We start from the raw sequence: 25,868 nt of genomic DNA, 5'->3' as shown, positions 1-25,868 counted from the left end.
ACACGAGCGTTAAGAGAAGTGAAATAACTATCGATATACAAGTATCCATGGCCATGTACTAAATTCATAGAAATCCCACAACCTCTGGTTATCTGTTTTTGTATTATTTATTAAGTATTTTATTTTAGATACTAAAGTTTAAAATACGTAAGGAGCTGTGAGCATAAATATGTTTGTGAAGTCTACACCTTGCTCCAAATTACCTGGAATGAATTATGATTCAATGAAAAATAGGAATATAGGCAATCTGTGCCTGACACAAACCGTGGATTTATGGGACACTACAAGTTTAAGTTTCCTCGCGCAGTTTTCTTCACCGTATGAGCAATTATTTATTAGGCACAATCTTGGAGTTGATAATAACGTTGCTACATTCACTCATTTATAAAAATATTTACAAATGAACAGTAAATATCTCTTGATTTCACTAAAGTTTAAAAAAAAACAAAAATAATATCCAATAATAATAATATCTATATAAATAAAAATGAAACCCGTTTTTCGTTGTCACGACATAACATGAAAACGGCTTGACCGATTTGGCCAATTATTTTTTTATAATATTCTTTGAAGTACGAGGATGGTTCTTACGGAGAGAAAAATTAAAAAAATTGAGTGAAAAAGTCTAAAAACAACACTTTTCTATATTCCCATACATAATATTCGTAATAATACTTAAAAGTCAATTTGAACTTTAATACCATACCATAAAGTTCAAGTGTTAGTGGAGGGGTTCCGGGAAGGTAAATTTTTATTTTTTGACATAATGTATTTGTTGTCTTATCAACTTTCTTTTTTTTATCTTAGCTAGACCGGTGTCCCGAATAAGTAGCAGAATAAGTATTTTATAAAAGTAAAGAATCGACTGTTAGGCGGTACGATGTTCGCCAGGTCAGCTAGTATTTTATAAAAATCTATAACTAAGTAAGTTATACGTTGTCTAAAAGAATTTAAAACAAAGTAAAGCCTAGGTGGATTACTCCTAAAATAACATAGGATGTTTAATGAATGTTGCATTTATAATGAAATACCCTACAAAGTGCTTTTTCACATAACCACAGTTTACGAACTTTATAAGCGACAATTTAATGTAAATTCTTTATTTGGCACTATCATAGTACCACAGTACACTGCAACATCCTGTGCAGTTTTAGCACATTTAATGACGCTTTTGATTTTCTTTAATTAATATACAAACAAAACTGTCGCCACACACCCATGCATATTTAATTGCTTGATTTTTTTTAATATACCGTATTTATAACTTACATAATTAATTGCGCGTTGTGAAAGGGGGCTAGACGGGAAAAATTCTTACGAAAAGTTGTCACGACACTTTTTTGCTATTTGCTATTGTAATACACCGGTTCTCGTCCGATCACCGAAGTTAAGCAACGTCGGGCGAGGTCAGTACTTGGATGGGTGACCGCCTGAGAACACCTCGTGATGTTGACTTTTTTTTTTCGTCGTAAGATTGGTGTCGAGAAAATCTATCATACTGTTATGATACCAATTAACATATAAATTAATCGAAAGGAATTTCGTTCCATCCGGGTGTCCCTTGACACCTCTAAAGTTTTTTTTATATAGCTTTAATTTGTGAAGGCACTAAAGCCTTTTCGCCTATGAAGAAAAGTAAATGATCTCGAAACAGATACAGAAATCTGTGGCCTAGACCTGATAGGTGGTAGCGCCACTAGATTTTTTGTTTTATTATGTTCTAAATGGTTTCAATATTAATTTACGTTCAAATTGGAATTCGATTCGATTTCTAAAATCGAATATGTAGAAAAGTACCTGTACCTAGGTCAAATGCTTTCCTGTGGTGGGTAATAACCTTGCTTTACCTTGTGTTGTACAAAAAATGGTCGGCAGTGACGAGGTATGGAATGCAGTGGTATCCTTCTGTGAGCATGTCATGCTACAGAAGGAGACAGCAGAACGAGAGAGGGAGCGCTTTAGGACGAATCCTAGGGGTAGAAGACGGGGAGTAAATAGGAGAAGATATGCCCATCTCCTACCTCCTATGTAGTGTATACTGCACCAGAGGTTTCTGAGTGAAACATGCCGTTGAGGTCCCGGTAGAATGCGACAGCGACCCCGGAGCCTCTGTAACGCGGCTTTGTCGGAACTACTCGAGGTGGTTTTAGTGGGTATTGCTCACCCAGTCTCTGAATAGCAGAGATTTTGGCGTGGGTCGAGTCCCACATACCCCTGTTCAGGGGATGCGCAAATGCATTTCCACCTCGGATATCAAAAAAAAAAAAAAAAAAAAGGTCAAATGCTTTCATCAACAAACAACACAGGTAAAGAGATTTCAAGAAGAATATGGATTCGGTAGAAATGCTATGAAGGAAGTTACAAAAGATAAGAAGCATTTTAATAAAATCTAACTTCCATTCATAATACCTGTCCTTACATATGGATGTTCAAACGTGTCAAAGATTCCTAGATCTACAAACGTATTACATGCCAACACGCAATGGATGCTTCTTGCATGTGCAAAACAATAAAAGCGGATAGACGGATAAACCAGGATCTTACGCACTAAAAAAGAGGTCCCTTAGTCTTGGGACTTTTGGAACGATAATTAAGAAGCTGAATGATGTTGAAGAATGATGTCCATGTAACAGAAATCGTGGAAGAGAACCACCATTTAAGCCGCGTTACGACATATTTACAAACATGATGAGAAAACACATGGCCGCATATCGCGCGCAATGAAAGCGAATGGAGAACTTTTGCCACTTGGTAAGTGCATGAGGAGCTTGTGTTAGATAATAATATCATTAGAATAAGACCTTTTGTTGCTTAAATACATTGAAAATAAAATATCTGCATCTTCATAACTATAAAGTTCGTGGACTATGTATTTTAGTGGTCAGTTTAGTCAGGTGCTTGCAAAACTATTTAGATAAGCGCTTTAAAGGATCGTGTAATATATATAGGTGTAAAAGGACGTACTTGGGGAATACGATGAAACAAAACAGTACATACATGTTCAATATTAAGTTTCATTATCCATAATTCAAGACAGCATAGCTCTAAATATAACATAATTCTTTTAAGATATTATTATGTAATAAAATGTATAGGAAGCTTAACAATCCAATACCACAATTTTAAAATACAATAAAACCTACGAATTTTACTTGAGAATAATTTATCTAAATAGACATGAGTAGGCCATTTTTTTTAAATTTTGTTTTAAAAAAACTTTAACACAAGTAAAACATTTAAAGCATAAAGCCGTAAGCTTTCGTTCTTTCGTTCGCATCCCAACTGTACCCAAAAGCATAGACAAACTTTTTACACCATAAAAGAAATCATTTGGAAACAAAAAGGGAAAAACAGTGGTGATAAAATTTATATCTGTCGTATCAATAAACATTGTGAGCTCTGTTCACTAACAATCTCAATAAAAATATCGGAGCTGTCATCAAAACTCGCCCGTCATCATCAGTTTGGTTTTATCACTTCAACCAAGGGAGCGTTCAAGTATTACGTAACGCATTTTGGGGGGGGGGGGGTGTCATTTTGTAAAGCGTTACGATGCGGGGCGCGGATTAAATTACGCGTTATTGTTAATATTATTTTCGACTTACACCACATAATAGTAACTAAAGAGACACAAGGTGGTCACGGAACGTTTTACTATACTTGAGTATAGTACTGTACTAGGGTACTGAAAATAGTCCAGTCAGTCAAGACAATTAATTCATTATAATTCCAAAAGTTTTCAAATTTTGATGTAAGGTCGGGAGTGGTATTAAAACAAACTATAACATTTTGCAACCTGCTCTGCGGTCCGGAACATTGTTAAAAATGCAATAAATCATAATTTGCTCAGTTCTTGAGACCAAAATTCCAAAAGTTCTGCAAAGTTGGAGTGGTGTTAAATATATTATTTTACATCACGTGTCAAATTTGCAACCAATTTAAGTGTACGGAACATTTTTTGTTATTAAAAATTAATGTTTTTCTTTATTAAACTGAAGGAAAACGTTCCAAAAGTTCTGCAAATTTGACAGATATATCGAAAATAAAATAAATAACAAAAAATGTTCCGTACACTTAGGTTGGTTGCAAATTTTATACGTGATATGAAATATTATATCGAAAACTTCCCCAAGTTTGCAGAACTTTTGGAATTTTTTTCACGACCATACAGCAAAAATTAATTTAATTGCAATTTTAACAATGTTCCGGACTGCGGACAAGGTTGCAAAATGAGATTTATTGTCGTCCCAATGTACCATTCACTTGACCGAAGTTTGAAAACTTTTGGAATTATTATCAAATTTTCGATTTCGAATGTCTATAATGACTGGTCTAAAAACGTTACGGTGAGATACATGGGGGGGGGGGGTCAATAATCTCCAAAAATTGCGTTACGTAATACTTGAAGGTTCCCCAACTAGGTATTTTAACATTTCGTATTCCTCTGTTGAAAGCCTGGACAGTAGGCAAATAGGCGTTCAGTAATGTTGAATATAAAATGCAAAATCCCTGAATGCCCCTCGCTGGTTCAAAGGAACTTCTGAATAATGGAAAATTCGAAATTTCAAAGCATAGTACTATTCTATAGAAAGGTTTCAGAAATTTTGATTGTCGAGTAAACATCTCATTACATTACTTTCTACGCAGTGTAAGCAACATTTGCCGTGGTAAGTTTTTCTTTCGTGGGGAAATGCTTTACCTCCCACGGCACGGTTGCCTCATGATGAAGGGTTATGTAGGGAAAAGGAATGAATTATAAACCACTTGTAATTTAATCCTCGGCCTATAACGTATTGATACATACATCCAAACCCTACACAGTCTATTTTCTTAGGTAGCTTACTCACTGCTTGTCTTAGAAATTCCACCGTGCCCTCTATGTCGGTTTAAACACTCGCCCGGTACCGCACAACCCTCCAAAAGGCCGAGAACAAATTTAAATTAAACTAAAACTTGCCCTCGAACCGGGAATCGAACCCGGTACCCCTCACCTAGCTGCCACTTCATAAGACCGCTAGGCTATGAGGCTCTTTACCGTGGTACAGGCAGGTAGCAGTAACCAAGAAGATCACCAGGCGATCCAGCAGCAATAAATATTTTACGCAGGTAAATAAACAAATCTTTTACGACTCATTGGTCTAGTGGTTAGTACCCCTGACTGCGAATCCATGGGTCCCGGGTTCGATCCCCGTCTGAGACGAACATCGATGTGATGAGCATTTGGTGTTATGCTTAGGTCTTGGGTGTTTAAATATGTATTTATATGTCTATCTATCTATAATATGTATGTATATCCGTTGCCTAGTACCCATAACACAAGCTTCACCAGCTTAGCATGGGACCAGGTCAATTGGTGTGAATTGTCTTATAAAAAAAAAAACATCGATCAGGATAATTCTTGTTTAATTCTAATTTTCAATTTACCATCGTTTTTAAATTATAATTTCTTACATTAATACATCATTCTGAATAACACTGGTGTCTTATGCGTATATTTAGACGACATTAAAATATACAACAGACGTTTTAATATAAACTTAAAAACTAAAATGATCCATTATCACAATCATCTACATAAAAAGAAACAACTCTAATTTGAATTCACATATTAAAATGCATATGAAAATCTTTAAACGTTTAAACGTCTAAATACGCTAGAGTATCTAAAGCGTGCAGTGAAAAAACGTAAAAAATCGTAGACGGAAAGTATACATATGTAAGCATGATTACGGAGCCTAGCGCCTACACTTTACGGAACATTCTATTTTCAAATGCCTTGCGTCAACGACCTTTGCTTTTTAATTAAAAAAAACATATTTTAAATGTCAACTGTCATGTTCTTTCTGTTTATTAAGTTCTGTGCATATAATGAAGCATTTGTTAATTGCGCACTTAGAATGAAGAATCTATCGAAACACACACGATGCTCGAACACTTCAAACAAATATTGTTATATTGATTAATCCCTTAACTACTATTGAATACAATCATACCATTATCTTGATGGCTGGAAGTCATCCACGGTCCGCTTCAAGACTCTTTCTTTTGCGACCTAGTGAACTGAGGAATCGACTCCCGATGGGGTGTTACCTAGGATATACGACTTCCAATTGTTTAAAGAGTATACTCCTCCCTCAAAGGCCGGCAACGCACCCAATAAAATGGGTGTTCATTTAAATAATGTGTGTGTAAATAGTGTCCAATAAAGACTTTTGAAAGTTTATTATACGCAAGCAGTGTTGGCCTAGTGGCTTCAGCGTGCGACTCTCTTCCCTGAGGTCGTAGGTCCGAACCCCAGCTGTGCACCGATGGAATTTCTTTCTATGTGCGCTCAAACGGTGAAGGAAACATCGTGAGGTAACTGGCTTGCTTTAGACCCGAAAAGTCGCATGTGTCATGCACAGGTTGATCACCTACTCTCCTAATAGATTAACAAATGATCAAGAAACATGTACATAAATCTGAGGCCCAGATCTAAAAAGGTTGTAGTGCGACTGACTTTTTTTTATAATTAACAATAATTTCAATAATTTATCCATGTGTAATGAACGCCTGATTACACAAAAGTAATACGATTCGAAGTAGTACGTAATGAAAAGCCTCGGTCGAGGTCAATATTTGTATAACTCCGTATTATTTATAGAAATATAGTTCTATATACTTATACATTAATTATATATTGAATTACTAGCCTTATAAATATCTCACTGCTAGTATATATGACTCTGTATCAAAACATATACACTTATGACTTACCCCAATAGCCTGTCAATTAAGTAGGTGATCAGCCTTCTATACTTGACAAGTCGACGACTTTTGGGGTCTAATGCATGCCAGGTTTCCTCGAGATGTTTTCCTTCACCGTACGAGCGAGTGTTATATGCGCACATAGACAGAAAGTCCATTGGTGCACAGCCAGGTATCGAAACCAGGGATGAGAGTCGCACGTTGGAACCACTGGGCTAACACTGCTATTAATGGGTATAGTTTCATTTTTAATTTCAAATACTCGATTATCACTTATATTATAATAGATAGTATAGCTTTTAATTATTTGAACTTTCAAATATTATGAATTAAAATTGTTATCGTGCCACATATATTTTAATATTTGACCACAGATGCATACAATCCCAAAGTTACATTTCTTTTATGTAATAGGAGGCAAACGGGCAGGAAGAAGGCTTTGGAACTCTCTTTTCTTGAAGGACCCTAAGTCGAATTGGTTCTGAAATACTTGAGTGGGCAGCTGGTTCCACATAGTGATGGTGCGCGGCAAAACCTAAATGCAGTGAGACCCCACATCTCTACGCAACGCCAAGGGATCAAGCCGCACGGAAAGTGACTGGTCGTTGACGATTCGTAGTATTATTATCAAAAAACCTAACTATAAATGTAATTTTATATTTTTAGTTAGATTGGGGCCGTGAAAACTACAAGCAATATTAAAACTATAACTATTCTAACTTCTCGTAAATTTCTACTTATAAAGAACGAAGAAAGAGCGGATAAACAGATACGGAGAACTCGGAGGAAATCCAATTATAGTATTATAGAAATTACCCTTAGAATAGCTCATTATCTGACGAACAATACAGCATAAACAATTCAATACAAGCCTCTTCTGCCATGGCAACTGTGTGGAACCAGCTGCCCATTGAAGTATTTCCGAACTAATTCAACGTGGGCTGTTCTGGGGATATGATAATTACTAATATTATCTTTAAATGATGATCATTTTTATTGCAGATATCACGAGCAGTTTCTTGTTATTAAATTAAACAGTATCATGTTTCTATCGTAATTTAATAACTTTAATTATTTATGATATCTTCGTAATCAGGATATATGTGCCTACAAAGCCGGTGTTTCCGTGATTCCGTTGAGCCGTTCAAAAACATACGGGCATAATATATAGATTAAAAGTACGATAGGTTTTGGGTCGATATTGCCGTTATTTTTAATACATATATAAATATGTTTATATAACGATATTATTTACATAATTAAGCTTTATATATTATAACTTTATATTATTTAATTAAAAATTTGGTCCTTTATTACATATTGTCAAAATTACATTTAATTAATTAAATGTACTTTGAAATATTTAAGTGTTATTGACATATTTAAATTATTATTCTTTATACAGTTTAGTTTAAGGCTAAATTATAACGTATTAGTATATCATAGTTACAGTTTCTATTAAATTTCTAATATATATAAAAAATTGCTAGTACTCGTAGCTATGTAAAATATTCGAAATATTTTGTGTGTCTTTTGTGAGGCTATTACACATGCACCCGAAAAGAAATAAATACGTACCATAAGATCCAATACAGCGCGTAATCCAATCCCATAAACAGTTATCATGATCACTGGCATAACCACTTGGCATCACTCGCAATCACTAAACCACTAATCACTAAACGTCACACACACATCATTTTTGACAATTAACTAATTTTTTTATTTTTAAAAGAAACATGCTCACAAAATGGCTGTTAGCACACGCCTGCGCGTAACTCGCGTTCCTATGTGACTGAGAAGTGAGATTATAGGGACCGGTGACTTGGCGCCTGCGTAAAGGGACTTTATTGTAGGGCGCGTATAATATAATTAAATGCAATTAGCGTCGCGATAAACGTTCAGAGGGATCTCTGACACTTGTCAAGAGTGACTTTTAATCGGCATAGTAATTGCAGGCGAATTCGCAGGGAGGAAGATTTGGTACACATTTATTCCGAACGTGTCGATTTCGTCATAAATCGATGAAGCATGGTTGCCTGGAAGAGTGAACGGTAAGGCCGCTGCCTTCCTAATTTTAACGTTGTCTAATTTTAAGTCGTAAAGAAAATAAAAGGAAATATTTAATAAGGATATTTTTATCTTTATCTTCTAGGGATATAGTGATTAATGGACCATCAAGAAAAGTAATTATATCATAAAAATATATTTTTTTAAATAAAACTCTATAAAATTTAGCACTTTCCAATGTATCTTTGCCTACCTTTATTTGGAATGCATGGAAGACATCGCTTATAAGCAATATTTCCGCCTATTGTGCTATACGTATGGAATGTTTTTCTATTGTGTTTTCTCTATTATAATATATTAATGTTGCATGCAAAAAAGTTTATACAAATAAGAAAAATATGTTTAAGATCTACTATTTGCTATAAAGTTATATAAAAAAATCATAACAAAAATTAATTGCGCCTGATGAAAAAAATAAGTAAAGTGTGACATTGCTTTTAAAAACGGAAGGGGTCATAAATTAAAACGCTTAATAAAAACTAAGTTTGCGATTCTGTAACTCACTTTCCGAACTCACACAGTGGTCTGACTTGAGAGCGACCGGCGATGCGAAAACCGCTGTGTGAGTTACAGAATCGCAGGGCTGATTGAAATTTGAAGTCTTTAAAATTTGAATACGGAGTAAGGATCTTAGAATTCTTAGATAGCAAAATATTTCTCATTTGTGACATTAGAAATGACCACCAGATGTCGCTATTCAAAGAAAAACATATGAAATTATCAGTACAAATAATTATATATTAATGATAAAATTAGTAATTAATTTAAAATAATCTACGCAATTTAATAATTATTTTGTATATTTGATAATCTTTGCGTGTATTTATATCTTTCTTTCGAAACACTTAGTCCCAAAAAGATTTTATCTATGCCTTTACCTCTAGTAAAAACATTTTTAAAGTGTCAGTTGTCAACGTGAGATATTTAACTGTCATACTTTGAGCGCACCGCAAATCTGTCTTTTTATTTCGGCCATTTTCGCCGAAAGGTTTGTGTTCTGTTGGAGTTACGTATCCGTACGTAACTTTTAGATCACTTTAATTAAGCTATAACAAGATGGTGCAGAAGAAGGTAAAAACGATGTGCGTTTATATATTTTACATATTTTCCTCGGTTTAATTATTACAAATGAATAAAAGCGTGTGTTGGAAGTGTGTGTCGTTGTGAATGTTTTCATAGCTAAACATGTTTTAGTTTAGTTGTGAAATCAAAATTTTATTTTATTACTAAAAAATATTAAGTGCAGTGTTAGTGACGGTGCTTATTATGTTTCACCATCAATATTTTACCTAACCTTTTCTCCAGAACCATGATGATAACAACTTGAACGAGTGCCATGATTACACCCAAATTATCACCAAGATCGCTGAATCCCTTTACAATTTACTACTTTCAATGTATTTTACGATCTTTATTAATCTATTAATGTATGTTTTAGCCCAAGAAGAAGGTCGGAAAGAAGGTAGCAGCAGCACCTTTGGTTGTAAAGAAAGTTGAACCAAAAAAGATAGTAAACCCTCTTTTTGAGAAGAGGACCAAGAACTTTGCCATTGGTAAGTTATAATATTGGCACTACTATTTAATTCAATTTAACAAAGGACCTAAATGATGATCACAACAATCCTGAACTACCATGTGGTATTTGTAAATCGAGCTTTTTAATACTGATGATGGTCCTAATTAAAATATAATAATGTTAAATTCTGTACTAATACACTATGTAAAATGTAAATAGAGTATTCAGTGCAGTACTCTCTGTTACCATACTTATAGGTTATGTTTGTTTACCTGCTTTGCCCCAGGATATTTAAAACACCATTTTAAAAGTACAAACCAGTTTTTTGACTTCGGAACTCATCCGGATTACTTACTTCTTATCTTGTTTACTTATTATTACTATAAAAAATTATTTTGCATTATTTTTATAAACAAATGTATTTCATAAATAGTGTAACTAATTAAAACTTTATTAAGGCCAGGATATCCAGCCAACACGTGACCTGTCCCGTTTTGTGAGATGGCCAAAATACATCCGTATCCAGAGGCAAAAGGCTGTACTCCAGAGACGTCTCAAAGTACCACCACCAATCAACCAGTTCACCCAGACACTTGACAAGACCACAGGTTAACTTAGCCATTTTAGCCAAAGATATTTTAAAGTGTCAGATGTTTAATTGAGTGCCTTCTATAACTATAGTACTGGTTAGTCACTACCCTTATAATTGCTTGGTAAAAATATTAATGTAATAAAATATCCATTTGTTCATATAAATAATTCGGTTGTATTCCACTGTTTTATCTATCTTATGACAATTAATTGGCTTCTTTTGCTAAATGTGTGAGGAGGGCTGACTTAGATTAAATAAAGTTGTTAAAGGCCTTATTAAATTTCTCTCGTTTAGATTTATATGATGAAATAATAATGCAACGATGAATCACTATGATTATCAACAAAATAACGAGCTTTTTAACTCTGATCAAATCCTAAAAATTATTTTAACTCTTCATTTTATTACCAGTTTCTAAAACATCTTTTGTGTTCTAGCTAAGGGACTTTTCAAGATCTTGGAGAAATACAGGCCAGAGACTGAAGCAGTCAGAAAAGAGAGGTTAAGGAAAGCTGCAGAAGCTAAGGTGTGTTTCGGAATAAGTTTTATTTCTCTTCTCTTATACAATTCATAAAAAGGCAAAAAGTTAGTGTTTGTTAAGAATTTAAAAACTAATATTAAGTAAGTTTCTATTTTACTGTTTTAAAGCAAACAGCAACAATTGAAGTATATTTCTCCTCAAACAGCATTGCCTAATCAAACGATGATGCATAACAAATTGACCAGATAGCCATGAAGACTCCTAACCACCAAGATCTCTGATGCTACCAACTTAAAATCTTAATTCTACACACTTGGACCAAATTGTATAGACTAATCTTTCAGGTGGCCAAAAAAGATGAGCCCCCAGCGAAGAGGCCAAACACAATCCGCGCTGGAACCAACACGGTGACCAAGCTGGTTGAGAGGAAGAAGGCACAGCTTGTGGTCATTGCTCATGATGTTGACCCCATTGAGGTAAATATTCTTACTAATAAACTATATTAAATACTGTATGTATATATCATAAGTCCACACTTATATTTAACTCCGTTGTGTTTTTTGAATCATGACTAACAATAAGAAGGTTTTTAATATTTAGAAGTTGTATTAAATAATAAATAAGTTCGTGGGACTAACCTTCTAAGTCATAAATATACTAGTCTTAACAGTCAACTAAGCGATCTTACAAATTGATTGAAAACATCTGTTAATTCATAAATTCAAATGATTAATAAATAATACCACTAACTTAATAATTAGTTTAAGCCAAAAATAAACAACACTTTTCCCCTTAAAATCTGAAATGAAGCAAAATACCTGGGTCTACATCTCAATAGATATCATGGGGTATACACATTGATCATGTCAAGTCAAAATTATCTTCTCTTGCTAGTGCACTTAGTAAAGTTCGTAGCTGTTTGAATGACAATTCCTTAGGAAAACATATTTATTATATTTGATAGAATTATATGGTAGCGCTTCAACAAGTACTCTTTAACAACTAATTAAAACCTTATTTATTTTATCCTACTCTTACATTACTCTTGTTATTAATAATGAGAAACTTCCATAAACCTAACCTACAAAATACATGCTCATCAAGTTTTACTCTAAAGGACAAACTTGCAAATTCAACTTATATTAAGTCCATGTTAAAGGTTCATATGATGTTAGAATTTCTTCACCTGAGCAGTTTGAGATTTATTCCCAAACTGTGCATGAAGCCAGTTGACTCTGATCCCTCTCTATTCAAAATTCATCTCAATATCATAGAAATATATTGACTTAAGATTTTACTTTCAGCTAGTATTATTCCTGCCAGCTCTCTGCCGTAAAATGGGAGTCCCATACTGTATTGTCAAGGGAAAATCCCGTTTGGGAGCCTTAGTTCACCGCAAAACCTGCACTTGCTTAGCGCTGACACACGTGAGTATAAAACAAGCATCATTCAGAAATTATAAAAGCCTAATTCTGTCATTTTTGAATTTAATTTATTTACCACCATTGGATTGATATTAGAATATTTTAAATATTAAATAAGTAGGAATTTTTTCTTTGATTGCCTCAAGAAGTTGTTAATATCTTGTTAAACTTGATTACATATCATATATAAATATTTTGTGGGCCAAGTGTGCCCCATTTCTTTTCTTCATCTCATTAAAGATGGTATATAATGATGATGTATTTGCTATCTGAATGCCATGAGGACAACCCTTCTACCACCAATAGAAATATCTGAATATACCATCTTACTAATTATAATATTGGTTTTCTTGGCAAGTTAACAATGACGAAGAGCCGATTTTAGGATACATAGAGCTTAGATTTTCAACTTTAAGTAAATTGCAATAAAATTAAATTGAATTTTAACATTATCAGGTTGAATCCGGAGACCGCGCCTCCTTCTCCAAGGTGGTAGAAGCGATCAGGACAAACTTCAACGAACGCTACGAAGAGCTCCGTAAACACTGGGGCGGTGGAGTCCTCGGAAACAAGTCTAACGCGAGAATCGCCAAGCTCGAGAAGGCTAAGGCGAGAGAAATCGCGCAGAAACAGGGCTAGGCCAATAAATGATTATCTATATTATGTTTTATTTGTACAATCGAAATATCTAACGGCTGACCCGTAATCAAATCGATCACATATAATATCGAGCACTTGTGAAGTAGGAAAATATTGCATGGCAGCATATAGGAATTGTAGTCTGAAGAAATTTTAACTAAGAATTTAATTTCTAAATAGATATACAGTACAAAAAAGGGTGCGTGTACTTATGTACGCGCGTAAGAAGTTATACTTCTTTGGCATTATTAAAAATAGTTTGGCTTTGTTCCACCTCCAGTTTTTGATGTTTCACAGCGATAAGATGACAACTCTTTTTTTGTATTCAATTTAGTGCACTTACACTGATTCATCAATTGTTTTTTGACTCTTGTATTTGCTAGATTAAATCAGAAAAATTACATTGTTTTGATTAAACAATGTGGTCATTTTTTTAATCAAAACATTACTCGATAATAATAATACATACGGATAGTTAACCTCAATTGTATTGAAGCACTTAGGAAGGTTGATGAGCACAGTTTTTTCACAAATATTAATTAGTATTGGTATAAATATTCAATTTAAATCACTTCAGATTATAATTCAAAAAGCATTGCTAAATTTCTTTGAAAAAATAATTAAAACTCCTTTATTTGTTTAAAAGGTAAATGACAAATGTCATTATGGTCATTCAAAATACTTGGCATACGAACTTCACGCATATTCTATTTCTTTTTACTTGTAGCTTGTCGTATTCCTATCTCGCTCGCGCACGCTATAATCACACTCCTAATTTTGTGTCACAGGTGCGCGCGCATTGTAAAATTTCACTCATAAATTTTTCAAAACGCGCCTAAAGAAGTATAACTTCAAAAATAGGCACTGAAAAATTTCCTCTACTTCAACGAATATTACATGAAAGAAGTTTTATTAATTTAACGATGTATTGGCATGTTACTTGGAAGATTCTCGTTCCAAATTTAAATTTCGAAATAAACAAGAAAAATGATTATTGTAGATATTCTAAATTTGAATTACTATTATTAATACTAATTTCCCGAAGGGCTGAACCGAAATTTTACTGATAACTGAAATTTCTCCATTTTTGCTTGAAACTGCAAGCTTCATGGACTCCCTACAGAACGGGAGTACTGTTTTCTGATGAAGCTAGTATCTGTTGAGAGACGATACCGACGCCGGCGTGTTCCAAAGACTGCGGGAAATCTATACGGAACTTTCATAGAAATCACTCAATATTGGCGGAAGGCCGGAGGCTCCGTTATGTTTTTGCCAGCAATTAATTCATCGGAGCGTAGAGCAGTGACTGCTCTTGAGGAATATTCCATTTTTAAGGACGGTCAGAAGGTTTCATGTGATTGGGCATGAGGTCACATTCGTTGTGACGCTTTTACATTTGTAATTTTATTTAATTAAAAAAGAAAGAAAATCTGTCTTTTATGCCTGCCACTTCTTGTTTGGCCGTGTACAGCGTTTAAACTATTCATAAAAACATGCCAGAATTCACTTCACGCGTATTGATTTACATTTTACACTATTATAAGTAGAGTACGTGTACGTCCGACAAACGAAATTACTGAAATCGACCTTACAACGTAAATTTCCTAAGGTACCTATTTTTTCGCAACAGAGAATTATGGGTCAAATTGTATTGAATGAACTGCGAATTTATATCTATTTTAATTTTTTTATCGAAGATGGTAGTTCAAGAAAATTACGTTAGATGTCGCTAAACAAACAGTGTTGAAATAATTCGTTTGCCGTTTTGATGCCATAAAATAGTTTTTACAATCGCAATATCATGTATTATTAAAGAAGTAATAAAACTATAAATTCCGTTACCTTATGTCGAAAGAAACAATAATAACAAATCGAAATGTTTTTTAAAATTTTTCTTTATAACTTTTTATCAGGTACATAATTTATATACAGAATACCATTTTTAAAATGCATGAATATTTGGTGAGAATTACATTTTTATTTTAGCTACATGCTTTTGTGTTAAAGTGGACATGCAAGCAAGTGTAAGTCTTGGTAAAGATGTTATACAGACAATAAGTAAATTTTTAGGGGATGGCTTCCTTCCGTTTAATTCCAGACGATCCTTAACACCTATGCAAGAGGACAAGATCACAGAAATGGTTAAAATGTCGTTACTATGCCGCGATTTAGGCTTTTGTCAAGGTGAACTTCGAAAATTTATTGATGAATTTGTAATAATGCAAGCAAAAGGCATTGAGAACATACTTACCACATTGTTACCTAAAAGTTTTAATGGCGACATCTATGATCAGCAGTTAAAACATATCTTAGGAAAAGTGAGATTTATTTTAAAAGAAGAAAGCGTATCTGAAAAAGACGAAATTAACATTTGGTTTGATATTGTAAAGAAAATAAGCGGTAAATTTCAAGAAATGGCACTGCAATGCCTTGCACAATTAAGTAACAGTGCGTATGATGTAGATAAATCAATCTATCAAAAATTAATCTTGGCAACTGTTATTATCGAAATGAAGTACTTATTAAAATTATGTGCTATCCACAACATTTGTGTTAAAACATACGAGTGCACCACTAGTTTAAATTCTTTATTAGATCATTTAAAAACTATGAAAGACGAAAAGGCCAGGCTTTTTATCAAGTACGTCTACGAAGCATTATATAAAACACAATTTTATAGTTCTTTAACCGAAACGACAGCTCATGAATTCCAAGTTATTCTAAGTGACATGGCATATTCAAGTAACGTACCAACTCAAGAAATATTATCTGTGGTACACAAAATAGTTGGAGCCCGCGTAAAGTTTGTCACAGATAATACAGACGACAAACTGTCTCTTGATAGTCTATTACTTCATGAAATTTTATCAGACTTAGATAATATTTATAGTGGTAAATCCAATCCGTTTGCTGAGTTTTTAAATCAATTTTTTATATGGATTTATCGGGATGACGACTTTAACCTAAGTAAGCATATACAGGAACTTTTGACAGAAATTGGTAAGGACCTGTCAAACACGCCGAGAGAATTATTTGACAAGTTATCGCGCGAAGTTAGATTATTTTTGGAGATGACTGTTGACCCGGAATAAATAAAATAATAATTATAGATAAGTACACGTAGTTATTGCATACTAATTACAAATGGCAGTCTTCAATATACAATTTTAAAATGTTAATGTGCCTACATTTTATTTGTCTTTATTTAAAACTTACTTTGAATAAAAACTTCATCTTTCATTAATAAAATTTAATTTGTTAGAGTACATTGCATACAAGAGAAAGTGCAGCTAGGATTATTAAATGAAAACTACTTTACAGAAAATTACCTCACCTCACTATTCAACACGTAGTAATTAAAAAAACTAATTTCTATTACCTAAATACAATAATCTATATGGGAAAAGAACCATTAGACTATCTTATTCCAAATTTAATAAACTCACTACCAGCTGCACTTCTTACTAATATTACAAGAAACAATATTAAATTTAAATTAAGAAGTTATTACATGAATCAAACAATTGTAAATTATGCATAACAAACATTATACTAATCAGACAGCATCTTCATTTAATTCTTATTCGAATATAGGAATAGGTACACCTGTATTCGAATGAGAATTCTCGTCAAGAACAGGTTTCAGTGATTTGAAATATTAAGTAGTATCTGTTGTTTTAAATGTTCAATTTCTGTTTTCTTTATATAGTTTTGTCTATTAATAAACTTTTTTTGTTTTCTGTTTCGTATATGGTTTATCTATGTAATCTGTTTTGGCTTTCTGTATTGTCTAAGTGTTTTGTTTTATAACATGAATGTTAGTTGTAAGATTACTTAAATAAATAAATACATTTTTATCTTGTTTTGGAGGGCTGGAAAGTCTCTGAAAGTCTTTATCAGGACCGCGTGATTAACAACCTTAATATGCTGATGATGCAACACAAACAAGGAGAATTTAGTATAATAAAATTACTTGCAACTGGTATCCAATTTGAACTTACTCTGAAGACGAAAATGATGATGACATAGCATTCCTAACTGCGAACTACATATGCCTTGGACCTACTATCATTATTGACTAGCAATTAGTGGAGCGTTTGAGTAGAGATGGGAAAGACAACTGAATAACTAAAAGGTCAAAGGTTCGTTTAAGGTACAGTATAAGGAATTAATTGTCGAATGGTTGATGCGCTGGAGTTGTTGGAGACGGCCACTTAAAATACCATGCTTTCTGCACCAACAATTCCATCCTCAAAGAACTTAAAATTCATAAAAGACTTTTGTCACTTGTACATATACAGATCTTAGAGTTCTTTGGGAATAACTCATGGAATTAAAATTCGTTAGAGAGGCGTGTTATCCGGGGCTATGTGCCTACTGCCTGTGGCGGATCTACAAGCTGTAAAATCGTTAATAAAAAGTCTTTAAAATGGACCAAAGGGTGTGTGTAACTTTTAAACTGAAGACAATCCATGTAACGAATTAGTAAAGAATATAATAATAAACTAAGACTGGTTAGCAAATGCAACGAAATTCTCTATATCTGTTCCTAAACCTGTTACGACCTAATAATGTCGTTATGGTATCGTATACATATCACCTAATTCTCGGGCGACTGGTGGAGATGAGGTGTGAAGGGGCTTTGGTCATCACCGTATCAGAGAGCATACACGCAAAATGAAGACATCTTCCTTCTGAACGTGCTTTCATATTATAAATTTGTTTTTTTATAAGTTATATAAAATACGCGTTGGATTAGGAATACCCTAACAATAGCGAGCGCACGCATTTGTATTGTTAGCTTCGTTTAATTTGAATTTCGTTTTCGTTCATACACCAAGGATTTAACTTTACATTCGACGGCCATTTTTATTGAAGTGAAACTTTTTTTCATTTATTTAGATGTTCCGAGTGGAGTTTACCGTCACGAATGAATAACCTCTGGGCTCGTTTTTGCTTGAACTTGTCATTAGGAATAGTTTCGAATTCCATTAGAAGACTAGTAAAATCGCTACTTCCGCATTATTATATATGGTTATAATTATATACATATTGAGCCATTGCTCTGTGATAAGTTTTCTGGCAACGCACTGGCGAGCCTTTTGGCAATGTGAGTATCCATGGGCGGCGATGTCACTTAACATCAGGTGAGCATCCTGTCCGTTTGCCTCCTATTAAATTAAAAAAAAAAAGTTTGTTCGAGTTAAGTTATAATTTTTAAAAATTAATAGTTATTTATAATAGTTTGGTTGCCATTTTAAATTTGGACTTAAAATTTCTACCTAGAATAAATGTCAAAGTTAAACAAGTCGAAAAGAATCGAATGCTCGTAGGTGCTCCTTTGCAATGTATTTTTTTAAATCGATTTATTAAAAAAGGTGTTCGATATAATTGTATCAAGAAAATTTGGGAAAGAATAAAATATACTTTTATTTCAAATGATATTTATTTAGATCAGATGTTACAATGTTGAATATTTATGAATTTAATCACTAATTTTGCTCTGTATCCAATTGTAGTTACCAGGGACTGAAGCAAATACATCGGGAAAGTCTTCAGCGCAGGAAACTCCCCAGGACACGACTCCTATTTGAATATATTTGTTACCCCTTTCTAAAACGAGGGGCCCACCGCCATCACCCTGCGAGAGAAATTTAATAACAATTCAAGTATAAAAACATGTATGTAGGTGATCGGTCTTCTATTCCTAGAACATGTCTTCTTCTTCACACTCTTTTAACATCAGAAATATAATTTGTGACCTTTTCCTGTGAATTGTAACCTTTTCCTGTCATTCACGTTCACATATTTCTTGAAATCTAAAAATACATATTATCAAAAAGGAATATTTTTAAAATTCACATATTTTGATTTGTTTTATTTTTGCTCTCAAACATCACACATGTTACAAGATGGGCAATCAGATACTTATGAAAATATGTAATAGAAAGGAAATGTGTTACTTTACTTACATGGCATACGCCTTTGTGGCTCGGGTGCTTAGCGCAGAGTTGTCCAATATTCAAGGGCAAACCCGGCCGAACAGACTCGCGTAGATACAATTTTTTAGAGCACCCGTAATTACTTACAGTTTTGAAGTACAACATTTGTAGATCGTTCGGGTAAATGTTCTTTTTCTGTAAAATTAATCGACATGGATTATTAGTATGGAAGAAATATGAAGTATAAAAATACGTATTAAAGACGTTAAAATTATGTATGCTCTTCAAAAGGTCAGGTTTGTATCTCTTTTTACGTTCAGGACTGGTTATACCCCTTTGATGTAGGAACACTGTAGAGGGTCCTCTCTAGGTGTCGGACAAAGACGGACACGATAGAGAAGGAAGCTAGACTGATTATTCTGTACGTACGTACGCACGTACGGTCTGATATTGTGCGTTAAAGAAAGAATACCAACTACTCAGCACCACTTGTACCCAGAAAGTTCTCGAATTAGGGTAAAAAACCGCTTTCACCGGGGAAGGCGTGGATCTTTACCTCGTACTTCGCTTACTAAAGTGAGCTTCAGCCCTACCCTTTAGGCGATTGACCACCCCGCGACGGCCCAGGCCGAGGTCCGAGTCTCGCAGGAGACGCCCTTGCGCTAGTCGCGGGATAAAGCCCATGTCGGTCGAGCTACGCTGGCCGAAACAGCCGGAGCTGTGCGTTAAAGGCCCCAAAAGGCGTTTGTGTTCCATATTTCTTTACGTTTTCACTGACGATTCCCGGAGAAATAATAGTTGCTTGTTGGAAGAATAAGACAAAATTACTCACGAGGTCAACTTTTCCCCAACCGGTCAAAAGACATTTCGTTCCAACGTATATATCTTGTTTGAACAACTCAATTGGTTGAACATTGTCGTTGAATTTGATGTTGCCTTCGACTTGTACGACGCCTACGTCATTCTTCCATGTGGCCTTTGAGAACTGCTCATGAGGCACCAATTTCTTAATCTTGTAACGCTGGCCACCTGTTTTGATCTGGTGACTGCCAACTACTATAGACAACTCGTTGGTTCGTTTCCTATAAGTTATTTTAAGTATATCATTAAAGTACTACGTTCCACATGAAATGATAACTTTTACACATATTAAATGATTAAAATAGATATAAATGGAATGCTTTGTCGTCATCTGCCACAACATGACTCGGTGTGAGCCAGTAAGGAGGGGAAATATATATTTTAGCTTTCCTATACAATGAAATAAAATATACATAGAAACGAACAATGTTACTTACTTGACAATGCAATGCGCGGCAGTTAAGACGTACTGTTGATTTATAATAGATCCTCCGCAAGTGTGCCATTCTTTTTTTCCACTATGAGCACGTATTGAGACTTGGTACTTAGCCATGCCTGGGGAGGCATTTTGGCCACCAATTATTCGGCTGTCTCCATCAATAGCTTCCGAAACGTCCACTCCGCCTGTGAACAGATTTATTATATTGGGCTACATGTTCCACGCGGTCCGTGCGCGTTAATCTGAGTTGCAATTATTTTAAAACTATGATATCTTCTGAGAAAATCAAACGATGCCACGTACAATTTTGTTCACAATTAATCGCTTTCTTTTGGATAGCGATATAAGGGACAAATTGACGAAACAGCGCTAAGGAGGACTGTTCGTGTAACAAAATCTACACAATATTGCGTATAAAAAGAGTTATAATTAAATGAAGTTTTTCTTACCACAGAGTCCTTGGGACAAAAGAAGTATTATTCCAAAATGAACAAACATGTTTATTGCAGTCCTGTCCTCGTTGTAACATTTCTAATTTCAGCGGTCTATTTATAGTAAATTTTATATGAATAAATTACCAAAAACATAATTTTTTGGTAAGTACGGAAATTACCTTAAAACCAATTAGTTTTGGTACTTATTAAAACGTTTAGAAATATCTAAACGATTTGTATGACTTGTATGTTTGTTACATATTGAGATTTCAAGATTTTTAATAAAGAAAGGAAGTTAATGCTAATTTCACAGGGAACACAGCCTCTGTCTTTTGAGACTTTAAGTTAAAAACATAAAGCAGCGCAGGAAGTAGGTACATACAATAATAAACTTAAATTTTAAGTTAAGGCATAATTCGGCAACAATCAGGTGGCGATCGCTGTCAATATCTGCCTTGCGATTCTGTAACTCACTTTTCGAACTCACACAGCGGTTTTCACAGCGGCGGTCGCGCTCAAATCAGTCGTGAAGCAGTCATTTTATGATTTGGTATTGTCATAAGGAGGGAGCTTGTAGTTTATTGTTTATCAGAATGCCAAATCGTAAAATAAATGCTTTACGACTGATTTGAGCGCGACCGCCGCTGTGAAAACCGCTGTGTGAGTGCGAAAAGTGAGTTACAGAATCGCTAGGCAGCGGTGTCGGACATCGAGCAACGGGCTTCCCTGGGAGGAATTACGCGGAACCTGTTATAAGACGGAGAGTGTCGCCCTGTATCGCCATAGCGCCCATGAGTGTGGCTGGAGAAGCTCTCAGGATCGAAGTTTAGGACGTGGATGTCGCTGACTGGCCGGGTTTTTGCTTAGACTAGTGTTAGACAATATGTTTTCCAACCTACGTTGTTTAAATAAACAAAGTTTTACACGTGATAAACATTACTCGCACACAATATCATAATAATTAACCATTTTAGAATTATCCATAGCAATTAGTATTTAAATTGTTTTTGAGAGGTGATAGTTATACTTATTTAAATTACAAAGTTCTCATTAATTTTTAATTAGGGTAAATTTATGTAAAAAGTAAAAAACACGTGTAGTATGGCTTCATCGTCATGAATAGATTGCGGCGGCTACCGATTGCGCCTATGGTTGGGTTGTGAGTACCCGACCTAATGGTCAGTCTAATATGGTTGTGATAATTATAAAAAAGCCAACCACCTAGAAAGGGTTGGAGGAGGCCTATAAAAAAGACCCCCCAAAGGTCCAAGCCTTGACGTGGCGAGGGGGCTCTAGTACTTGGAGTGCAAGCCAGCAGTAGGGAAGCCGATTGGAGCGATTATTACGCTGCCACGCGGTATTCCGCGTGGCAGCGTAAGGCCGTTTCTCCACTGCTCCGTTCCGGCAAACGTTAATTACCGATCCGATTTAGAAACTCACAACAGTACTTACGTGCTTCTCCACTACTCCGGCATCCGGTTTTTATCGATCCGATAACTTGCTAGATCGGAACGCGGTGTTTTATCGGCCCAAGTATATCCCAGAGGTTATAAATTTCTGTTCACAGGTTTATTTATAGTTTCTTTAATTTGAAAGAATCTGGATAACCTGGACCAAACCAAATTATGTTGCTATTTATTATATTTTAATACCATAGTATTAGTGAACTATTTATTAAGTAGATTATAATATTTCAAGATAGACAATATAAAAAAAGTAATCTAGGGCAATAAAATATTCAGAATTTAGAACGTTTTATTAATAAAATTAAGTAAGTATATGGGTTGTAGTTAATATAAGTGTTGCATGATAAATACACAAGTATCGATTATTGTCGGATCGGATATAGTGGAGAAGCGCAATCCGGCCTTCCGATATTTTTCTCCTGAGTCATTCCGGTATCCGACGTCGGACCGGAGCAGTGGAGAAAGGGCCTTAGGCAATAACTATCCGCTAGTTCTGCGATGAAGTGCGTACATACATCGAAGCCGAACATGCCTACACCCTTCCCCGCGCACCGCCATTACGGTCCTCGCGACGACGGAGATAGCATGCGCTGTTAATGTTTCTTTTCGTCACTCCTTACAATTTTTCTTGTACTCTCGGAAAGAGATAAATAATACTGTATTTATATTGTAATACTTTGATACTATACATTTTTAATGCTTGTAGAATTTATGTCAGAATACGGTTTTACATACAATAATAATATATTCCATATAATTTTGAGGTTACAAAATATAATGTCTAATAATATAATAATATCTGTAGTTTGATAATTCTTCGCGAATAGGGCGCGAAATTGTCAACTATGAAAAGTATGTTTTATTTTTATGAAAATGTTTTTAACTCTTTTAGTTATGTATATACTGATTTAATTTCTAGAAAAAGATTTGAGTCTTTACGCAAGAAAATTACTTAGAATGGTATTCATTTCTTTATTTTTACTTTTATTACTTACCCATTTGTATGCAATTAATGTGGGCACGATATTTTCACACGTGGGATGGCCGGCTTGCAAAGCCAGCGTTTTTGCGCGTCATTTGGAGTATAAAACTGGTGGACTCAGGGTGTGCGTTTTCTTTTTTTACTTTTTTAATGCGCAGTAGCTTCTGCATATTGTGGATGATCTTCTAGGTCAGTGGGGCGACGGATCTGGTGTCACTGCGATAAGAAGTTTCTGGGTAGGTTTCGACTCTCCGTCGGGCAACCTGTTACCTCCTAGGTGTGTCGTTGTCATGTCTAGTTGGCCGGCTTGTGTCCAGGGGGGCTTTATGCAGGAGGCACCACCTGGGTGGACTGACAAATGACAACAAGAAATAATCTAAAACAAAAAAAACAAATTAAACGAAGGTGTTAGTGTGGAGATGCCGTGTGATGCGGCTAAGCAGGAAGCTGGAGTGTCGCCGGTACTAGGCGCCTACGGCCCTAGGACCCTACGGCCCAAGAGTACTCCAAAGGGAATGAAATTAAAGTTGGAGGATAGACTTGAGCCGTTTATTGTTTTCCGCCTGCCTTGCGGCCGCACCACTTTTCTATAATACGTATAATATGTTTAAAAATTATTTGACATGTATTAAATTCGAAATTTACGCTATATAGTTGTCATATGGATTTATCCTTTAGACACTGTACAGAATTTGTGTCTATAGCAGGTGGTCCACACCTAAATAGAGAGAGAAATTATGAGTGGTAATTCTGGAAGAAACAGCGTAGCAATATTTGCCCCACTCAACCAGCATAAATCACATTACGTTCTAGCGTGCACGTTTTCCCCAAGGAATAAAGATCGACACTCATTTACCGCTTATCCCGCTTTAATAATCGCTTTTGTATGAGAAAAACTGAAGGAATAAAAGAAAGAAAATGGATGTGCAAATTTAGACGCATTCGTGATGTGGGGTTGGAGGAGAATGTTGCAAATACCAAGGACTGATCCAATAAGTGTTTCCCAAAGTTTGTTGTGCCATGCCCCATCTTAGCCTACCTAAAATGCCCACCTACGTAACATACATAATTTATATGATATTTAAATGATAGGTTTTACGGTTAAATCACTAGGTACAATCACACACTGTTAACGAAACAATAAGTAAATTTTCAAAACATAATATAAAAGTGGAATACAAATTCCTAATAATTTTATTTTTTTAAAGATTTTTGTAAGATGTTTGTGAGATCCTTGCACTTGATGCTTACTGCACAGACATTTTATTTTCTAGTTTCCCGACTATATTGACATCGGAAGTATTAGGTAACTTAGATGTAAAAGTACTATTTACTTAAACTATATATATATTAAAGTAAATAGTACACTCGTATATTAATGAACGTAATTTTGTGCGGATTTCATACATTGCCAAACTCATGGTCATATACTACTAGTAAATAACAAAAATGTCTTGCAAAGAATATAACTGATATTAGAAAATTTCGTCGAAATCTTTAGACTAATCAGGTTTTAACTGTACGAAAGCCTTAAACAAGAAGATTGTATTGTGGCGTTACTTTACTGGGAAGGTTATTTGTTGTAGCAATAAATTCTGTCACTACTGGAATACTAGTCGATACACGTGATTTTGTCTATGATAAAACTTCAAAGTTTCTTTTTAAAAATTCGTAATATGTACAAAATATAATCTCAAGTTGGATGGCTCAGATCAAGCGTCGTAAGATTTTCAGAATAGTTTCAGTATGGAATGAAAATATCGCTACCTAAGAAAAAAAAATCTATTTAATTGGCGCAAAAGTGTACGTGCTTTATGCATAGATTAGTCTCTTTCTTGATGACTTGGGTTAATTTTTTTATTAATTCTATATTTTTCTATTAAATTTTTTAATTACCCATTCGAAATTCCAGCGTTTAGTAATTGAAATTGATAAGGCAACAGGTTATTGTAATCAACTCCATGCATTTCGTAATAGGAATATATTGAAACGATACCACAGGGTAATAAAACAGTTGTTCTTACTTCGACCGCCTCTGCTGAATTTCAATTCTCGTCGTCACAATAATTGTTTTTTGAGTTATTAAATGCCGTCTTTAATAATACGCTTGGAAAAAATGGATGTTTCAGCGATTTTATAATATACTGGGTAATATTTTGCTGTTTTTTATTGAGTATAGTAGTCTTCTATTCTTCATTAACAAGTGATTAAGTGAAACACTCATCGTCCTCAAAACTGTACATTGTCATAAGGAGGTGCTGGACAGAAACCGATG

General features: G+C 34.6%; 4 protein-coding genes and 1 non-coding gene across 6 annotated transcripts in view; 3 read left to right on the top strand and 2 right to left on the bottom strand.

Annotated features, from left to right (window-relative positions):
• Positions 1–8,557, bottom strand: part of LOC125063238 (serine/arginine repetitive matrix protein 1-like) — a 66,879-nt gene extending 58,322 nt beyond the window's left edge. For both annotated transcript variants that reach the window (XM_047669576.1, XM_047669577.1), the window contains exon 1: positions 8,326–8,557. Coding sequence is in view for 1 of the 2 variants with exons in the window: in XM_047669577.1 (XP_047525533.1) it covers positions 8,326–8,398 (73 nt within the window). In the remaining variant the exon portion in view is untranslated. The remainder of the gene's footprint in view (positions 1–8,325) is intronic.
• A 1,171-nt stretch (positions 8,558–9,728) lies between these two features.
• Positions 9,729–13,490, top strand: LOC125063241 (60S ribosomal protein L7a). Its single transcript, XM_047669579.1, has 7 exons — positions 9,729–9,888; positions 10,256–10,370; positions 10,792–10,941; positions 11,363–11,451; positions 11,751–11,882; positions 12,711–12,833; positions 13,287–13,490. Exons 1-7 carry the CDS (start codon positions 9,874–9,876, stop codon positions 13,467–13,469), a joined length of 807 nt encoding a protein of 268 aa, XP_047525535.1. The 5' UTR covers positions 9,729–9,873; the 3' UTR covers positions 13,470–13,490.
• Positions 11,221–11,299, top strand: LOC125048508. Its single transcript, XR_007116830.1, has one exon. It is a non-coding gene; the product is annotated as a small nucleolar RNA SNORD36 (small nucleolar RNA).
• An 838-nt stretch (positions 13,491–14,328) lies between the features above and the next one.
• Positions 14,329–17,103, top strand: LOC125063239. Its single transcript, XM_047669578.1, has 2 exons — positions 14,329–15,382; positions 15,456–17,103. Exons 1-2 carry the CDS (start codon positions 15,346–15,348, stop codon positions 16,559–16,561), a joined length of 1,143 nt encoding a protein of 380 aa, XP_047525534.1. The 5' UTR covers positions 14,329–15,345; the 3' UTR covers positions 16,562–17,103.
• A 1,793-nt stretch (positions 17,104–18,896) lies between these two features.
• On the bottom strand, positions 18,897–21,256 carry LOC125063571 (chymotrypsin-2-like). The gene is made up of 5 exons (XM_047670077.1): positions 21,161–21,256; positions 20,710–20,896; positions 20,244–20,493; positions 19,442–19,606; positions 18,897–19,110 (listed from the first exon to the last, which is right to left on the bottom strand). The coding sequence occupies exons 1-5, from the start codon at positions 21,207–21,209 to the stop codon at positions 18,955–18,957; spliced, it is 807 nt and encodes a 268-aa protein (XP_047526033.1). The 5' UTR covers positions 21,210–21,256; the 3' UTR covers positions 18,897–18,954.
• Between the last annotated feature and the right edge of the window lie 4,612 nt (positions 21,257–25,868).

This window comes from Pieris napi, chromosome 3 (assembly GCF_905475465.1).
Source record: "Pieris napi chromosome 3, ilPieNapi1.2, whole genome shotgun sequence".
Classification (NCBI taxonomy): Eukaryota; Metazoa; Arthropoda; class Insecta; order Lepidoptera; family Pieridae; genus Pieris; species Pieris napi.
This window is presented reverse-complemented; position numbering and strand designations above follow the sequence as displayed.